Below are 18,033 nucleotides of genomic sequence, written 5' to 3'. Positions count from 1 at the left end.
GTTCGTGAACGCACCACGCTGCTGATACCACTGGCTCCTCCCACAAAGCCGTCCCATGATTTTGTTTGGCAACAACAGCTTCTCTTCCTAGTGCTTAAAAAAATTGTTTGTTTTGGCAGAAAGACAATTTGGCAGATTTATAAGAGGAAGCGCAGCCTCTTTTCTTCCCATAACAACATGGCGATGGGGTGTCGGGGGGTTTTCTGCGTGGTGGCATTGGCCACCGTACTCGGCGCTGCGTTCGGGCTCGGTGAGGACATGGACCGGCCTCTGTTCGGTCCTCCAGGCTCGGCAATCCGGGTGACGGAGTCCGACCCCGGCTTGAAGAAGGTTTTGCAGTTCGCTCAGGAGCGCTACAATTTGGGCTCCAACGCGATGCACCTCCGGAAAGTCAGCCGACTGGTCTCCGCAACCAAACAGGTTGCGCTAATACATCCCTGTTATGATTGTTAGCTGTTGGAATTTAAAACTGCGTCAGGCTTGTACTGGAGTCAGCTTAAACAATAAAATAGGCTGCTTCGCGCACGCTGATCTTCGACCTGAATGCGATTTTAATGAGGAAAAATATGTATTTACTATTAATATAATGCGTTTCTTGTTTTGCCTAACCATAAATGACGTAAGTAACATGGCGTGGATTGACAGTTTCCAAATGGCTGCATTTTGTCACGCTGTGATCACATGCGACAGATCAAGTTCCACAACAGAAAGAAGCTTCCAGCTGCAGCTCAGCAGTGAAACACAAAAGCAATTTGGGCCAACCTGAAGAATGTGCACTGAGAGATGAAAGTTTTTTTTAGCATAAATTTGCACGCTTTCTAGATTAAAATCAGTATTTTAGGATTGTATTTCTGTGGAAATAGAAACCCAATTTTTTGCGGTAAAAATTCATAAAATCCCGAAATTAGTTTGGTGACAGTAGTCGTATATTTTTTAGGACTTTTATTTTTTTTATAGGATTTTTAGGATTTGTATATTTTCAAGATGAAGATGCAATTTTATGATCATGAAGTTATCTATTTGTGATATAAAAAGTCATAATTTTACTTGACTATATTCAAGTTTATTATGACTATACTATGACTTTGTAACTTTCTTTTTTCTTTTAACTACGGCGCTAATATTGTTTTGTACAAGATATCTGCATAAATGATCCAGCGAATGAAGTTTTTTTTTTGTTATATCAAAATAAACTAAATAAACTGTCTTTTTTTTGTTTTCCAGCTGGTTAAGGGTATCCGCTACACTATCACAGTGGAGATGAGTAATACTCAGTGTAAGAAATCCACCATGCTCCGGACTTGTGACTTCTATCCCGAGTTACAACAGCTCAAGGTAGTTTGTCTGTTTAAAAAAAAAAAAATGTTTCTGGACATCAGATCTCATGACACCACAGACATGCACACTCAGCTATTTTATTTTCAGTCTGTCATTGTTTTCTCAGCTCCACAGGCAGAAAATAGCTCAATGTAAATGTTGACACTGCATCAATGATTAGCTGGGGGAAAAAAAAACAATTTAAAAGAATTCTGGATGCACTTTTGTTCTGTTTCCTGCTAGACCGAGGTGTGTGTGTTTGAAATCTGGGACATCCCCTGGCAGTCAAAGTCGAATTTGCTCAAACAGAAGTGCCAACCGAAGGGTAAGTAATATTTAGCAAATACCGCCAAGGCGGGGGTGAACATAGTTTTAAATGCATATTGTTATTTCCATATGGGCAACAATGAACATTTCAATTTGCCTCAGGAGGAGAACAAATATTTTCTTTTTATTTTGGTCATTTGCATTGTTGCTTGATTGATGCCTTGTTCCGAACCATCCTTACATGATATTTGTGTTTACATAACCCTTGTTATGTCAAGGCGCGTGGATTGTGATGTTTATACTTGCATTATCTTCGATTCCTCATTATTTATTAACAGATCTCTGGTATTAGTCCAGTACTTTTTTTTTCTTTTTCTTTTTTTTAGCACAAGCAAGAGAAGATGTTGTTGCCAACAGTTCAGCCTTGAGTTCATTATGATTTCCAATTATACACATTAAAGATTGCTAAAACAACACATCCGAACGTGGCTAAATCATTTGACCAATTACAATGACTTATTTACTCAAACTTCTTTCTCACCAGCTGTACTAGAAGAAACAACCGCAGTTAAGGAGGCTTCCCCCGACCAGCCCCTGGAGGTGAAAAAAATGTCATGCTTCAAATCAGTTGACAATCTTAACTATGTGGTTGTTAAGTAAATAGTTCCAATCATGTTGAATCTGAGGATAAGATGAGCGTGTGTGTTTCAATTTTTTTCTATTTACCAGGCGTCTGTGGAGCTGCTGGGCCTTTTCAAACACTTTATGGTTAAATACAATAAAGTCTATAGCACACAGGAGGGTGAGTATGCATATGGTGTACGTTGCACATGTCTTATGCTGCATATGAAGGAATGTGGGGGTGTACACCAAGGCCTCATCTGAAAATACCGCTTTTCATTTGTAACTTTCGGCAATAATACCACTAATTATTTTGCTATAGGCCTACAATAAGGTAAAATGTCCAATCGGAAGTCAACCTTAAACATTCATTATGTTATATGTGACCTCACTGGTTATGATGCAAAATCCAGCCGTATTTATCCATCTCAAGGGGCGGCCATTTTGCCACTTGCTGTCAACTGAAGATGACATCACAGTTGCTCAGGTAACGGCCAATCACAGCTCAGCTTCAGAAAACAGGTGAGCTGGGATTGGTCGCTGCCTGAGCCCTGAGCAACTATGATGTCATCTTCAGTCGACGGCAAGTGGCAAAATGGCCGCCCCTGAGATGGATAAAAACAGCTGGATTTTGCTGCTTAACTCATATTCCACTAACACAATATCAACCAGAATGTCACATTTAGACTAGTGGGGCTGCATAGAACATATTACTTAAAAAAAAAAAAAGAAGAGAAAAAGGTTGACTTTCTCATTTGCTCCCCAAAACGTATAAAAACGTTCTATTTAAATTATTGTCACGGTCCCAAAAACGTATTTAGAAGTTTTTTATGCTACAGCATACAGAAGGCATTGATGCAGTCTCTGGCCTGATGAGGGTTAAAGCAATGGTAGTTATTACAAAAACGGCCAGCAGGTGGCAGCAGAGTATGAGATCAACCAGGGCCATGTTGCAAAAATAGTTTTGTGACTAATGATGAAACGTAGTATTCTAATACTAATTGCTGCAAAAACGGGGGGAAAAATGGTTGACTTCCCTTTTAACTCATTCACTCCCAGCCATTTTCACTGAAGCAACCCCCTTCGCTCCCGTCTTTGCTGGATTTTGACTCAATTGCAACAATTAGCATTCAAATATAGCTAAGTTTCATCAATATTCACATTCCTGGGGAAAACACTAACAAAAAAGAGAATGTTGCAACATGGCCCTAGCTGATCTCCTATATTCTGCTACCACCTGCTGGTCGTTTTTTTCTTTTTCTTTTTTAAATAACTACCAGCGCTTCTTCATGTCAGAAGCTGCATCAAAAAAAAAAAAAGTGAAAAAAACCGTTTTTACGCGTTTTTGGGTTTGAATGAGTTACATATGTTCACGTGAACTTCTAGTAGACATTACAATGCAGACAATCAACACAGTATATGAACTTAGTGTTACACTTTGTGATTTTCCATGTACTCATTGCAATCTCATTGAAATAAATAATGTTTCTGAAATATACACAGTGAAATGTATCATATTTGTATTATTTATTTCTCTCTGTAGAGGCTGACCGCCGCTTGCAGATCTTCCATGAGAATGTCAAGACCGCGGCAAAAATCCAGTCTTTGGATCAAGGATCTGCCGAGTACGGCATCACCAAGTTCAGTGACCTAACTGGTGCGTATACAATATTTGGCATATGCTGCCACACAATTTAATCTTTAAGAAAAAAAAGATAGTCGTACATAAACTGCTTTCTTTCTCTTCGCTTGCAGAGGATGAATTTCGCTCTACGTACCTGAACCCGCTGCTGAGCCAGTGGACTCTTCAGCGGCCAATGAAATTGGCCCCCTCCGCTCGAAGCCCCGCCCCTGCCAGCTGGGATTGGAGGGACCATGGTGCAGTTAGTCCCGTTAAGAACCAGGTAGCACGGCAGTAGAAGTTGCGCTAATTAGCATGTGGCTAATTGAAAGGCTAAATTAATTCTCCTTACTTTGTGTTGACGTGCACGTGTGTTTGTCTTATAGGGTATGTGTGGATCTTGCTGGGCTTTTTCTGTCACGGGTAACATTGAAGGGCAGTGGTTTCTGAAAAACGGAACTTTGCAGTCATTGTCCGAACAAGGTAGTGTACCGCCGCTGGAAGGTGTTTATTTCAAAGGAATTATAAGCATGAGTTGATTTCTATTTTTCTGTTTTTTAGAGCTGGTTGACTGTGACGGGCTGGACCAGGCGTGCAGAGGCGGGTTGCCGTCAAATGCCTATGAAGCAATTGAGAATCTCGGTAATTCATATTGTGCTTAACTCATTCACTGCCATTGACGGCTATAGACGTCAAAAATTCATTTGAACTATTTCTATTAATTAAATTTTTTTCCCCCACTTTTGTTAACAAGAGTATGAAAACCTAGATTTTTTAAAAATTGTACATTTAGAACAGATATAAAATGTGTGATTAATCGTGAGTTAACTAGTGAAGTCATGCGATTAATTACGATTAAAAATTGTAATCGCCTGACGCCCCGAATTTTTAATCATCTTTTCTCTTCTTTTTTTTAATCGCATCAGGCGATTCGTTTTTTAAATTGTAATTAATTGCATGACTTTAATAGTTAACTCACGATTAATCACACATTTTATATCTGTTCTAAATGTACAAAAAAAAAAATTCTAGGTTTTCATACTCTTGTTAACAAAAGTGGGAAAAAATGTTTAATTAATAGAAATAGTTCAAATTAATTTTTGACGTCTATAGTCGTCAAAGGCAGTGAATGAGTTAAAGGGGAAGTCAACTCTGATTTTTTTTTTTTGACAATAATATGTTCTATGCAGTACTAGTCTAAATATGGTATTCTGGTTAATATTGTGTTAGTGGAATAGTTCTGCAGCAAAATCCAGCCGTTTTTATCCATTTCACGGGGCGGCCATTTTGCCACTTGCTGTCGACTGAAGATGACATCACAGTTGCTCAGGTCTCAGCTAACAACCAATCCTGTACAGCTCAGCTTCAAAAATAAGGTGCGCTGTGATTGGTCATTACCTGAGCCTTGAGCAACTGTGATGTCATCTTCAGTCGACAGCGAGTGGCAAAATGGCCGCCCCGGGATGGATAAAAATGGCTGGATTTTTCCTCATAACTCATGTTCCACAAATGTCATATTAATCAGAATGTCATCTTTAGCTAGTGAGGTCACATATAACATATTATTGTCAAGAAATATTTAAGGTTGACTTCCACTGAGCTTTTGTGCTGGAACGTTGCATCATGTTGCCAGTGTATCTGACTGTGGCCCTCCGGCATGTGTGGCAAAGGCGGTCTGGAGTTGGAGAGTGACTATTCCTATACTGGCCATAAGCAGAGGTGCGACTTCACCAGCAGGAAGGTGGCCGCCTACATCAACAGCTCTGTGGAGCTGTCCAAAGATGAGAGCGGTGAGGTCAAACGTAAACGCAAAGGCAAAATGTTATGTGTTGGATTCATTCTGATGTCCTCCCTCTCAGATATTGCAGCTTGGTTGGCTGAGAGCGGACCCGTCTCGGTTGCTCTGAATGCATTTGCCATGCAGGTCAATTAAACCATCAACGTTTATTTTATGAATTAGAAAATAAGAAATGATTAGGATGTCTAATTGCTTTAATTTGGCTGATTGCGCAGTTTTACAGGAAGGGTGTATCGCATCCTTTTAAGATCTTCTGTAACCCTTGGATGATTGACCATGCAGTGCTTCTGGTCGGATATGGAGACCGTAAGTGAATTTATTATTTAGTCCTATTTTACATTTCATAATTTAAATGACTGTGAAACAGTATTAATCACAAATGGTTGCGTGCTCTGTCGTTTCAGGTAAGGGCGTTCCGTTCTGGGCCATTAAAAACAGCTGGGGGGAAGATTACGGGGAGCAGGTAAATACAAACGCAAGGCAGAGAAGAGAAGTCTTTCATTCAGTCTATAATAAAAAATATAGGTGTATAATAAAACGTAATCTGTCGTATGATCATGCTTTTCTCTCGCACAGGGTTACTACTACCTATACAGAGGTTCCAATGCGTGCGGAATCAACAGGATGGCGTCGTCCGCTGTTGTCAACTAAAAAAATAAAAATAAAACAATACTGCACCCTCTTGCTCTCTCCAGCATACAGACAATGCCATGCGATCACACTCATTTGACCTAGATTGCGCAACATTCCCACACTCACGTGTCCTCGTGATGTTACTGTTAAACCAGACTGGTGTTCCTTGAAATGCATGCTATGCTAGAGCTACTGTGACTAACTTAAAAAGAAGCTATTGAACTTATTTTAGAGATTTGATGTGCTTTTGTATTTTATTTTATGTCAAGCATTGGTTTTAAGTCATTTTGTCTGACAGTAAATTTCTATATGAGGCACTTGTCATAGTTAGGCCACTGTGCTGTGAATTCTTCTTTAGCTGAGTACACATTAACTTTGAACTGGGTGGTTTGCTTTATTTGCTGGAAAATGGTAAGAAAATAAATGAAAGTGGAAATAAAACGAATGGATCCTCTTGTTTTAAACTTAAATTTATGTGTTTTAACCAAGTAGATAAAACAAGTTGTTTGTGCAGTGTCGTCATTTGTTGAGGTTTAAGTTAAGGGTCTTGTGATGTGGGGAATAAAGGTCTAGCAGGCCAACAATTATTTGTTTTATTATATGTACAGTATATACATTTACATTTTTAATAAATGCATCAATAAAAATGACTGCGGCCCAAACTCCAACATGGTAAGTAGCGGTAATGTGTCCTAACATTGGTTTCAATTGTTTTATTATATGTACAGTATATACATTTACATTTTTAATAAATGCATCAATAAAAATGACTGCGGCCCAAACTCCAACATGGTAAGTAGCGGTAATGTGTCCTAACATTGGTTTCAACCCCTCAAAAAACCGTAGAAGAAGAATACCAAGACGACGAAGAAGAAGGTATCGAACGTTACCCGGAAGTGAAGTGGACCGGTGACAGAAACGCATGTGGTTCAATTGAACTGTCAGTACAGCTGCTTGTTTTTAAGTTACGTTAGCACCCTGGCAAGATTCAAGGACACATTAGTTACTGAAAGGCTGCCGTTATTTCAAGGTACTTTTGTAACATTATCGCTAACTCGGCCAAGCTGGTCAATTTCTGTGGTCGATGGAATTCCGTCAAAGTTTCTACAATTCACATTCAAAATGAAAGATCAAGTAGGCTTAACTTTAAATTGCATGATAAACTGTTCTAATCGTATTTGTTTTTATTTCTTTAGCTGGCTTACAAATCGAACACTGATAATGTCACAGGCCACTAAACGCAAGCACGTCGTCAAGGAGGTTCTTGGAGACTTTGTCGTGCCAACGGAGAACCAGCAGATAGTGAAGGTTTGCAAGATTTATTATGTGGCTAACACCAATTGGTGTTTGTTTTTTTCTTCCTGATGTTACTGAACAAAGCACGGAAGTACCCAACAGTTTTCTGAGAAATAAGTAGTGTTACTGTAGTTTTATGGCACATGTTAAGTGGGGGGGGGGGGGGGGTAGTTTGTTTTTATTTTTTTATAAATCATTTTCAAAACTGTGATACTGAAATAAAGCCTTTTTCCGTCTCAAATATTCCCTCTTGCTGTCTCTTGTAGGTGACTGGTAGCCGTGGTAACAACCTCCATGAAACTGTCACAGCTCAGGGCGAGATTTTCCTGGTGAGCATGCCCACAAAGTTCCGCAAAAACATTTGGATCAAGAGAGGTGAGTCGGAGGACAGGACGTTATTGACCCTCCGCATATGCGAGACACTAAGTATTTGTTTCTTCAATTCCAGGTGACTACGTGATCGTGGATCCTATCGAGGAGGGAGAGAAGGTGAAGGCGGAAATCAGCTCCATTCTGTACAAGGATCACATCGTGTACCTACAAGAACGTCATTTCTGGTGTGTGGCACACACTCACCGTTGTTTCTTTTCACCTCAACATAGCGCAGTGAAATTGTCCCAATTGACTTTATTCAGGCCCGAAGGCTTCACGATTGCAAACAAGACCAACCAACAGAAAGACGAGAAAAACGACAGCGGCGAGAAAGACGAAAAGGAGGCCAGCGCGAGCAACTCTGGCGACGACGACGATGATGATTTGTTTGTGAACACCAACCGCTGTACTTATCAGTACAGTGAGAGTGAAGATGAAGAGGACAGTGATGAAGAGGATGCAAAATGACAGTGAGAGAGGCCACGGGCTCATCTTGGGACAATTCTGCGGCTTTTTTCTGTGGATCCTTTAGCTTCTGTTTTTTTTTTACAAACTTCACATCACAGTCGCTGGACGCTTTAACGGCTGGGCTCGTTCTTGCTTGTAATTGTCGTGCAGGGGCGCCCACGTTTGAAGTTCATGAAGCTAAAAATTGTTGGGGGGGGTTCACGGAAATGATGACAAATCATCTGATTGTGTGTTGGTATGTTGTTGTTTTTTGCTTACTGCTTACAAACTATATTTTGAATTTATGTTGTATCAAAATGATTCCCCTTTAGTGCTAATGTTGAATTAATTTAATATTCTGTCAAAAAAAAATCTATGTTTTAGTTTTCTCATGGGAACAAAGGCTTTGTATAGTATTTGTGTCAATATTGTTTTGCAATAAAAACAAACACTCATGGAGATTGTGTGTATATATATATATATATTTATAAAAAAAAACACTTTACAAAATTATCTCACTCGATCTACTCATTTACAATGGTAAATATGGTACAATGGAGTCGTGACTTCATAAAATTCTTCTCATTAACATCTACAGACTAACACTTCATAGTAGCTACTAGTAGTATGCAGATGACTAGTATATTGACTTTTTGGCTTGATATCAGGAATATCCAATATGCTCAAAACTTTCCACGTGACGTGTCTTACATTTCACAAAACTTGAAACAATACATGTGCATACTGCCAATTGTACAAAAAAAAAAAAAGACAATACGTTATACAAATAATGAACAGTTAATAAATAATACAACTACAGAACATATTACACATATTGATGACGATGGGCTACAACTCGATCCATTAGGTTGCTATTTTCAAAACGCTTTATTTTATTATCTTTAACATTTCATTTTCCGTTTTTTTTGTTTTTGTTTTATTGGTGTGTTTATTTAGGGTGGACACGAGTTCATTAGCATTTCCGTTGGCTCAGCTGAGCTCCCAGTGTCAGGTATCCGACACTTACCAGAATTTTATCCACATTTGAAAGAACACTACTTCTAAATGGACAGCCGGGACCCAAACCTGCCACAGAAGTTACGGGGGACATTTTCTCACAGGTACAGTGTGTATAAAATGTTTGGTTGTATCTTCGAGTAGTTTTATTTTAGCAAAACGTATGGCTAGCCTGCTAGCTAACAGGGTGCTATCAATTTTAATGTTAAAAAAAAACTAAAAAACTTTTGTGTTAATCCAAGCAACAGAAAAGTAAATTATGTCAGAGTTTCCTTCATGGCTATTATTTTTTATTTTTTTATACTTAACTTGCCAGTTGAAATGCAATACGACCCACGTAACGTAACCCTCTTAAGATAACAGCCGTAAGTCATATTTGACAAAATTATTATTTTTACCTTAAATTTCTCAGCATGCTGCGCACCAGCTGCTAAAATCGGCTCCCCTGAAATGAAATTATTAATACATAAACAGTACATTAATATAATCAACGTGATAATTGTTTTGTGTTTTCTGAAGAAAAAAAAATCTGACATTATTTTAGAAGGGAGACGATGTGACGTCATGACAAAAATTAAATGATTCAGGTGAAATAGGTGTGGTTTGGGTGATATTCTACCTTTTTGGTTAGAACGTCACCTGTTTCTAATCAGTGTTGCAACTATGCTTTAGTTCTATTTTCCTTCTTGGTAGAAACCCTCAGTGGCACATGCCCACATTGGTCCCGTGTCTTCAACACATTATCCCACAGTTTAATTAGCTGCATCGGGCTTCGTTTATGGACTATTAAGATCCTGTGGTACGCACACGGCTCCTCTTCTTCTTTGCCAGGGAAGTCAAAAGTGAGGAAGCCCGGGTGGTGGACGGGGCGCGCGTTAAGCCGGACCATGCACATCCCAACGAAGACATCGTCGATAGGGAAGAGGTGAACTCTCCGAGAGATTTCGTGAAGACGTTTCGCCAGCTGTCCAGAGTACACCACCCCTCCGCCACCCGCGTAGGTGGGATAGAGTCCCTCATAGAAGCTATTGGGCACAAAGTACTTGGACTGGTGAACTCGATTGGGAGCGGCCGCACCGATGACGTCGCCGACCATGAATTCATCCATGGTGCGTTCTGCGCGTGGCTTCTCCAGCTGCTCGTTGAGGTAGGTGATCATGTTTGGCGTGTTGACAAAAATGTCGTCATCGCCCTTAAATACAAAGCGGGTCCGGCCGCAATGGCTGGGGAACCAGTTCCAGAACAGAACGTCCTTCAGAGTGAGGTTGAAAAAAGTGTCGTTGAAGTCCCACTGTACAATATCGTCGTGTTGTTCTCCCTCCATGTGCAGAAACTTAGAAACATCCCATAAAGAGTCTTGGGGGTATTCTTTGCCTATCAGGAACACCCGGCGGATATACCCTCCGACTTCCCGTCTTCTACCGCTGCTGTTTCTGCGTGCGGCCACCCAGCCCACTTGGCCCCAGGTCTGTCGGATGGCCTGGCGGTTCTTGAAGTTGCGCTCGGTCGACTTGATGGCGAAGAGGAGCAGCGGCGGCTCCTTCTCGTCGACTGCGCCTGCTCCACAGGTTCCATTTGTAGACTGGATGATGATCGGGTAGTTTCTCCGATTCATGTGGCTCGCAAAGTCTCGCATCTGCCGCGGTAGCTGCTCGAGAGTTCCCCTCGTGGGGTCTGAGCCGGTAACTTCCGAGAAGGTCGGCTTCAGAAGGGAATCGTGAAAGGTCTTGCTGTGAAACGTCCTGGGGCCGTTTTGGGGATTCAGGATGGGGTTGAAATGGCGGTCAATGGCCACCTGGAGTTGGTTCCAAAAAGCCCCTTCGCGGAGCTTCCAGAAACTTTTAGGTACGGAGGCAAAGCTTTTATTATGATTCAAACTTCCCGCCGCCACAAAGTGACGACTGTTTGGCGAATGCATTGAATTCATGGTCATCTGCGACGCCATCTTATTTACGTTTGAGCACACCGTGATGCCGAGGTAGAGGAACAGGAGGACCAGGCCGATGCACGGGCTGCACACGCAGAGCAGCCTTCGACGCCAGCGGCGGTGGCACCGTGCCATTCAGCTGCAAGTAAACACAATGTCTTAGTTTGCAGTTGACGTGTCGTTTGTAATTGGGGTGAGTTGGCGGCCTTCGTTTGACTTCCTGTACTCAACGAGGTTTCCTGCCTCTCGCTGAGTTCGTAGTCACAGTCAATTTTACAGGAGTAAAAGTACAAGTACGAAATTGACAAATTTGCTAAAATAAGTCAATTAATTTCGAGTTAATTTAAAGTTCCTTTAACGCGCGATTCATTTGTATATTTGTGGAGACAAAAGAAAAAAGTTATTTTATGTTAAAGATTAGATAGCTCTTAATATGAAAATAAAAATTGCACTGTGCCATCTAGTGGCAGAAAAAAGACCAACACTAATGAATATTAATTAAAAAAAAATTATTGTACATTTAGAACAGATAAAATTTGCAATTAACTGTGAGTTAACTATTGAAGTCATGTGATTAATTGTGATTTTAAAAAAAATTATCGCAGAATTTCACAAGTTAATGTTAAATATTAGATAGCTCTTAATATGAAAAGAAAAATGTGCTGAGCTGTCACCGTTTTACAAATGCAATTATGCCATGTAGTGGCAAAAAAAACGACCAACACAAATCAATATCACACTCGTTTTTTACAGCACATCTTTTTCATTTGAACTCAATTTTATAAATTATGAAATTACTGTATCAATGACTAAATGATGTGGCCATATTTCTTTTAGTTTAACTTTTATTTATGTTTTATGTTAAGATTATGAAATTTAGAAGATTCTTTTTTACTGTACATTTTTATTCTACATTTAGATATAAAATTCGAGATTAATCATGAGTTAACTATTGAAGTCATGCGATTAATTACGATTAAAAAAATTAATCGCCTGACACCCTTAAAATTTGCATTTTGAACACGGATTTTTCAACTAAACATTCCTTGATTAGCATAATTTTCTGAACGTATTGCTGCCACAAATTCCCAACATTTGCACAATTTTAAATGGAGAAAAAAAAGTATCTAAACGATTCATCAATTATCAAAAATAATCAGCGATTAATTTGATAATCAATTAGTTGTTGATTACCCATTGCACCTCCAGTATCAATATAAGATTAAAATAGTTTTGTAACTAGTAACTTTGATTTATGAGATACAAAAAGGACTCCGCCTGACCTGAACCGGAAGGAATTGCTTTGTTTTGGTTGGCGCCATCATTTATCGCGTCAAAATGTGAAATCTAAATTGATTACACATGGTGTTTTTGACTATTTACCAAGACTACTTATTATATCATTTAAGATATTATTTTTAAATTCAGACTTCAGTTTGTTCCGCTCACCTCTTTTGGCCCAAGACTTTCTTCCGGTGCTGAAACACGTCTAGAGCGATGACTCCCAATTGTTCCTCACTGGCTGAAATTTTTTTTTCACTAATTTAATCTGTTGACCAAACGACATCCTTCCAATGTCAGGGGGAGAGATCAACTGAAACCAACGTTTCTTTGGGGAAGTATATGTAGAAGCTGCCGGTATGTGCAAAATGGGGTCCGCCCACTAAGAGGGGGAAAGAAACATCCCTGACACCCCCCCCCCCCCCCCCGCCTGAAAGCCCCCCCGCAGGACCGGTCTAGCAGCTTATTAAATGTCGCAACTCTTTCTTCGAAAGTAAGAGCAGCATCCTATGCATATTATTCGTTAAATCACTCTAGGGTCCCCGTCGGGTTCGACTGGAATTCGTTTTTTTTTCCCCTTTAGAATTGCAACATGCTCACTGGGCAAGTCACGCATCAAGCATGTTTGGCGGGCTCTGGATGGGCGTATACGCCAGATTTGTTCCAGAATCTTCATACGTCCATTGAAAAGAAGTGGACCGACATTCCTCAGGCCACTCGATGCAATGGTGCTCAAGGTGTCGGCTCCGGGCTTGGAGAAGCATTGAAAGATAGTTACACAACATCCTCCAGGTATGTCAAATGCCCGGTTTGGGCAGACAAGCCGCTTTTTAAACAGTCGTGAGATCAAAATTTCGTAGCAGGAGACAGAGCTAGGCATGGAAGTCGAACCAAAATTGCCTTAACATTCGTAATATAGTCTTATGTAGTCATCCATCCATTTTCTTTGCCGTCTTTATGAAGGTAGCAGACTTTGGGTAAAAGGCGGGCTCGATCGCAGGGACTCATTCAAGCGTTTACGGTCACAATCGCACCAAATTTTTGGAGAGTAGCAGAATCCAACTGCGCACATTTTGTCAGCAAACATATTCACCGAATGAAACCCGACAAGCAATGTCACAATCAATGATCCAAGACAAAATAAGGCAGTATTTCTATGTTTTATTGCTTCATCTTGCCATAATGTACACATGGCAGAACTGTATTTTTGGCTTGCTTTGTATAATCGCCAGCAAAAGACAAAAAGTGTTCAGATGATTGATTTGTTTGAAATTATATTGATACACAACTGTGTGCTATATCTCTTTATGCTGTTGTGAACGGTTAGTTTTTTTTTTTTTTATTGTGTTCAAGCTGTAAAAATGTGTAAACTCGTGTGGTTAAATTCAGGTTTTGACCAAATAAATCCACTGAACGGTGAGAATAAATGTAATACTTGGGGGTGACTCCACTATGATAAAAACTACAAATACAGAGATGCCTAGAGATACGTGATTTTTATTTTTTTTATTTTTATAAAAGCTGTCATTCAGATCATTTTGTGCTTTGATATGAGCAAAAAAATGTCAACTCCAAGCAGTTCAGCAGATAGTGAACATTTCTTGAAACAAGTTATAAACAGATTATATGACAACATGCAGAAGGCACAAGAAGTGGTTTTAATATCGCTGCATCCTACTGAAGAGTCGTGACCGTGTCTATGGTACTCGTATGTCAAGGCACCTTAACCCAAGTTGGACTTAAGACAGAGGATCTCCGCGAACAGCATTGGGGTCGTCCAAAGGGTCGACTTTGAAACGGTCAGGTCGTAGTTTCATGATGCTGGTTTTCAGGGAATACCACCATCCTTTCCATGTGTACCAAACCACGCCGTCATCTGTCAGTGCACGGTAGTACCCGCCGGGATAGTACTTGCCATTGAGATGGGCTGATTGGCACCTGGGGGAGAAACATTTTCAATGTGGTGGCTAAAAGTCATGACTTAAAAAAAAAAATAAAAATTACACAGAGCTAAGTGCATACCTGTTGAACCACCAGCCTCCTTTATCTTCCTGCGCACAACTGCCTTCATAGTTGTCGTTGTCCTTGTCGTAGGTGCTGAACGGGACGCCCTGGTGACTGGCCCAGTTTGACACACCGAACTGGTAATTCCCGGACAGAGCATCTCCCGCTGTGCCGGAGTAGGCGCCAAAAGTGAGTCTGTAGTGATCCTGCAAAGGACAGAGATGATGACTGAATTGAAGGAAGAGAATGTATGGCCAAGAGGAAAGGAAAAGGGTGGGATTTATTGATTTATTGATTGATTGATTGACTCGTGATCTTAACACCTTTTCATCTGCAACTTTGAAGTTCTTGTACTCGGCATGACGCTGGTTGCCCTCAAAATCTTCCAGATGGATCTTCAGTGTGTAATTGCCTAGGACAAACCAGATGAACAAAGAGAACAATATTCTCAGCATTAGCCGTCGTAGAAACCTTTACCAAGTGTTGATTTTTTTTTCTTTCTAATTAAAAAAAAAAAAAATCCCGGACAATAGCGGCTATGGAGATGAAGTGCTCACTCATTCGTGTTGGCAACTAAAGTTCTCTGAACAGTTGGACAAAAACAGGTAAATACTATAGATATTAGTCTGTTAAAATATACAAAGAACCAACAATTACAGCACGCTTCAAATCCAACGAATGTATCATGCTTGGTAAAAACCGAACGTTACAAAGCTCGCGATCAAAAGCATACTGACCTTGCGAAGTGATAGAATGCAAGTTGTCATTCCCAAGCCAAAACTCCCCGAGGTCTGCAGCCATGTTTCCAAAACCATCCTTGTATTCCACCCATGGTCTAGATAGATAGATAGATAGATGGGTGTTCGTCGTCGTGCAGTGTGATTTGTATTCATTCCATTCGTCAGGCTACAAAAGACACACCTGGTAAAATTTTCTGCTCCATTGATCCTTTTTTGTATCACAGTCCAGCCACCTCCGTCACTCATATCGCAATAGACTCTGACTGCAGCAGGGGAGCCATGCGGTTGGATGTGGTAGTAACCGCTGGCTTTAGTGCCAGAAGTGTAGAGTTGGGAGCAGTCTGCCAACACTGTCAAAATCAAATCAAATCAAAACGTATGAAATGGATGTTTTTGAGCTCGTTGACGCATTTTAGCAATCCTGACCTTCGCGCTGCGTTTGAAGGGTTCGGTCAACGCGTGCGTTTGCCTCATTGTCAGCGCGGTTAAACAGTCGCAGTCTGCGTAGCAGCGAGTCTTGTTTTTGAAGCTGACTTTTGAGAAGCTTCTCCTGTTCCCTCAGCCTCATCAGCTCCTCTTGGCATGGGTCCGACGCCTTCGCGAGCACGCCAGAAGAGCTGGTATGCTAGTTTAATACCACCGTGTTAGCCATACAGTCCATAAAAGACAATGCAGATTGTGTGAGACTTACGCAGAGGGAACGAAAGCAAATCAGGAAGGCGGTGAAACGAAGGCCCTGCAGACGGAGCAGTGCGGCCATCCTCTTCGGAGTTTGTTGTGCATAAAACGTCAAAACCACAAAAGTGGGGAAGAAAAACGATTCTTTCTCCCCCCTTTTTTTTTTCTTCTTTTTTCTAGTTCTTCCCAACACTTTGAACATAACAAATCCAGGGCCAAGATACTTACGAAATGCCGGATCATTTGCAGTGATAAAACCTTCAAAGTATGCAGGAAATATTAAGAACAGGTGCGCACGTATGAATCACTTCACAAGCTCCAGACAGATTTTTAAAAAAAAAAGAAGACAAGAAATCGGTTGTTGTTTGCTGATACTTCAGCTTCTTTTGTCACATTTTTGGGAGGGGGTTTCAAGAACAACAAAAAGGCTCCGTCGATCTGGTGAATCTTGGCGTCTTAGCGACAGTTACTCTGGCGATCATGAGTGTCTCGTCGTCTTGCCGATGTTTTGTCAGCTTCTCCTAACGCAAGAGAAGAGGCGCCTTATTTTGCAAGTATTTATTCAACTTCAGAGAGAACCTCCTCACTTGAAATAGAATTACCAGCGCTGTGCTTTGGTTGCTTCTCCTGCGAGATCTCAGGGTCATCTGGTTGTTCGTCATCAGACTTCTTATAGTAATATTGTTGGTCAGGGGGGCCAAATCTCTACATTTGAACAGGCTTGATGTTAGCCGTCTAACCAAATCCGAGTCAAATCATTTTCTAATTTAGCGAGAAGACGGAAATAAAAATCAAGTTCGGTGTACCTTGTCAGGCCACATGAAGCTGATGAAAAGAATAACGGGAAGTCCAACGGTGAAAACGTAGACACCCCAGAGCCAGGGACGCTGAATCGTCGCCAAGAGGAGACTTTCAAGGAGGCTGGCCTGCAACAAACATAATAAAAATAAATTTAAAAAAAACACCGCAACACACAAAATAATTCCATACAAGTCGCCGTCGGGACTGCCCAAACAATTCCGACTGCGTTTCTATCAACTGTTTTTATTTTCGTACGCAGCACATCTGCGCCGTGGCACAAATGCCGGCGGATCCTGATTTTTGTATTGGTGCAATTTTAGGCTGTGCGCGTTTGCTAATTTGGCAGACCAGTCTCTCTTCTGCGTCTCTTTGGCAGAAAGTCACTCACTCGCTCAAAATAATGATTTTGCTCTTTGGCTCTTTTGAATTTTTGCTCTTTCTAAGCAGGTTTTACCTGTTCTGCTGCGGACAATGGTACCACACTGGCTGCTATCAACGTAATGTAAAGCTCCATCTGTGAAAATAAGATTTTTTTATTATTATTATTATAACGTGTATGTATAATGTTTAAATACAGCATACGACACTATTTTGAATGTATTTATGGATAACAATAATGTAAATGATAGCATTCAAAATATAACTTCTGTAAGGTCTACTAGATACCTTGTAGAATTATAATAAGGTTCGGGTAAATTCTAGTGTTGTGGAACAGGACTGCTATAGCATAAATCTTCGAAATGAACCACTTGTGTGAGCATGAAAAGTGCACTGTGCACATAAAGGACAGATACAGTTTGTTTCTGTTTTACTGTAGATTCTCAATTGATCACAATCAATCATTAATTAGCACAAAAGTGATTGAAGGAAATATTCAACAACAACAACACAGACAATAAAGCAAAATTGATGAAATGAGGACAAAGCCAATTAGTCAAAGTAAGAATTAGCAATCATACCGGTATTTTAGTTTCTTTTTTCCCCCCCTCGACACAGCGTTGTCACTCTTTTGACAGGACACGCTCACGGTCACTTCCTGGTGTGTTCCAGAAATGTTATGTTGGACTTTGGTCGTTACTAGTCACCGGCTGACACAGCTACAGACAATGCATTGACCATATAGTGAATCCTCAAAATGAAATTTAATGTGGCTTTAGGACCCCGTAGTTCGTTTACATCTTCAAAATAACAGTTCAACTTAACATAATGCTAA

General features: G+C 40.5%; 5 protein-coding genes across 5 annotated transcripts; 2 read left to right on the top strand and 3 right to left on the bottom strand.

Moving 5' to 3' along the window:
* The first annotated feature begins 30 nt into the window (after window positions 1-30).
* Window positions 31-6,919, top strand: ctsf (cathepsin F). The gene is made up of 14 exons (XM_086085289.1): window positions 31-420; window positions 1,225-1,335; window positions 1,561-1,642; window positions 2,129-2,184; window positions 2,314-2,386; window positions 3,749-3,862; window positions 3,961-4,109; window positions 4,213-4,309; window positions 4,388-4,468; window positions 5,497-5,616; window positions 5,686-5,750; window positions 5,840-5,930; window positions 6,029-6,087; window positions 6,201-6,919. The coding sequence occupies exons 1-14, from the start codon at window positions 178-180 to the stop codon at window positions 6,273-6,275; spliced, it is 1,416 nt and encodes a 471-aa protein (XP_085941415.1). The 5' UTR covers window positions 31-177; the 3' UTR covers window positions 6,276-6,919.
* A 206-nt stretch (window positions 6,920-7,125) lies between these two features.
* Window positions 7,126-8,831, top strand: eif1ad (eukaryotic translation initiation factor 1A domain containing). The gene is made up of 5 exons (XM_086085290.1): window positions 7,126-7,287; window positions 7,454-7,565; window positions 7,820-7,928; window positions 8,002-8,110; window positions 8,189-8,831. The coding sequence occupies exons 2-5, from the start codon at window positions 7,479-7,481 to the stop codon at window positions 8,391-8,393; spliced, it is 510 nt and encodes a 169-aa protein (XP_085941416.1). The 5' UTR covers window positions 7,126-7,287; window positions 7,454-7,478; the 3' UTR covers window positions 8,394-8,831.
* A 1,140-nt stretch (window positions 8,832-9,971) lies between these two features.
* LOC147168779 (N-acetyllactosaminide beta-1,3-N-acetylglucosaminyltransferase 2-like) lies at window positions 9,972-12,830 on the bottom strand. Its single transcript, XM_086084447.1, has 2 exons — window positions 12,766-12,830; window positions 9,972-11,455 (listed from the first exon to the last, which is right to left on the bottom strand). Exon 2 carries the CDS (start codon window positions 11,449-11,451, stop codon window positions 10,051-10,053), a length of 1,401 nt encoding a protein of 466 aa, XP_085940573.1. The 5' UTR covers window positions 11,452-11,455; window positions 12,766-12,830; the 3' UTR covers window positions 9,972-10,050.
* Window positions 12,831-13,770: 940 nt separating this feature from the next.
* fgl1 (fibrinogen-like 1) lies at window positions 13,771-16,221 on the bottom strand. Its single transcript, XM_086084448.1, has 7 exons — window positions 16,033-16,221; window positions 15,768-15,966; window positions 15,523-15,691; window positions 15,339-15,436; window positions 14,925-15,013; window positions 14,620-14,807; window positions 13,771-14,535 (listed from the first exon to the last, which is right to left on the bottom strand). Exons 1-7 carry the CDS (start codon window positions 16,219-16,221, stop codon window positions 14,337-14,339), a joined length of 1,131 nt encoding a protein of 376 aa, XP_085940574.1. The 3' UTR covers window positions 13,771-14,336.
* Window positions 16,222-16,391: 170 nt separating this feature from the next.
* Window positions 16,392-18,026, bottom strand: LOC147168777 (uncharacterized). The gene is made up of 5 exons (XM_086084449.1): window positions 17,780-18,026; window positions 17,275-17,334; window positions 16,826-16,945; window positions 16,622-16,724; window positions 16,392-16,540 (listed from the first exon to the last, which is right to left on the bottom strand). Exons 2-5 carry the CDS (start codon window positions 17,332-17,334, stop codon window positions 16,476-16,478), a joined length of 348 nt encoding a protein of 115 aa, XP_085940575.1. The 5' UTR covers window positions 17,780-18,026; the 3' UTR covers window positions 16,392-16,475.
* Window positions 18,027-18,033: the final 7 nt, after the last annotated feature.

The sequence above is a fragment of the Leptonotus elevatus genome, chromosome 9 (genome assembly GCF_054856555.1).
Source record: "Leptonotus elevatus isolate MCC_2025b chromosome 9, RoL_Lele_1.0, whole genome shotgun sequence".
NCBI classification, from domain to species: domain Eukaryota; kingdom Metazoa; phylum Chordata; class Actinopteri; order Syngnathiformes; family Syngnathidae; genus Leptonotus; species Leptonotus elevatus.
The sequence above is the reverse complement of the archived record's forward strand: the minus strand, read 5'-3'. Positions and strand labels throughout refer to the sequence as shown.

Excerpts from the sequence above, each read along its gene's own strand:
- ctsf (XM_086085289.1), top strand. The coding sequence starts at position 178 with ATGGCGATGGGGTGTCGGGGGGTTTTCTGCGTGGTGGCATTGGCCACC. Across the intron at positions 4,110-4,212 it reads TTAGTCCCGTTAAGAACCAG|GGTATGTGTGGATCTTGCTG; the intron begins GTAGCACGGCAG and ends TTTGTCTTATAG. Across the intron at positions 4,310-4,387 it reads GCAGTCATTGTCCGAACAAG|AGCTGGTTGACTGTGACGGG; the intron begins GTAGTGTACCGC and ends TCTGTTTTTTAG.
- eif1ad (XM_086085290.1), top strand. The coding sequence starts at position 7,479 with ATGTCACAGGCCACTAAACGCAAGCACGTCGTCAAGGAGGTTCTTGGA. Across the intron at positions 7,566-7,819 it reads AGAACCAGCAGATAGTGAAG|GTGACTGGTAGCCGTGGTAA; the intron begins GTTTGCAAGATT and ends TGTCTCTTGTAG. Across the intron at positions 7,929-8,001 it reads AAACATTTGGATCAAGAGAG|GTGACTACGTGATCGTGGAT; the intron begins GTGAGTCGGAGG and ends CTTCAATTCCAG.
- LOC147168779 (XM_086084447.1), bottom strand. The coding sequence starts at position 11,451 with ATGGCACGGTGCCACCGCCGCTGGCGTCGAAGGCTGCTCTGCGTGTGC.
- fgl1 (XM_086084448.1), bottom strand. The coding sequence starts at position 16,221 with ATGTTCAAAGTGTTGGGAAGAACTAGAAAAAAGAAGAAAAAAAAAAGG. Across the intron at positions 15,437-15,522 it reads GGAGCAGAAAATTTTACCAG|ACCATGGGTGGAATACAAGG; the intron begins GTGTGTCTTTTG and ends CTATCTATCTAG. Across the intron at positions 14,536-14,619 it reads GGAGGCTGGTGGTTCAACAG|GTGCCAATCAGCCCATCTCA; the intron begins GTATGCACTTAG and ends TTTCTCCCCCAG.
- LOC147168777 (XM_086084449.1), bottom strand. The coding sequence starts at position 17,334 with ATGGAGCTTTACATTACGTTGATAGCAGCCAGTGTGGTACCATTGTCC. Across the intron at positions 16,946-17,274 it reads CATTGTCCGCAGCAGAACAG|GCCAGCCTCCTTGAAAGTCT; the intron begins GTAAAACCTGCT and ends TGTTTGTTGCAG. Across the intron at positions 16,725-16,825 it reads GCTTCATGTGGCCTGACAAG|AGATTTGGCCCCCCTGACCA; the intron begins GTACACCGAACT and ends GTTCAAATGTAG.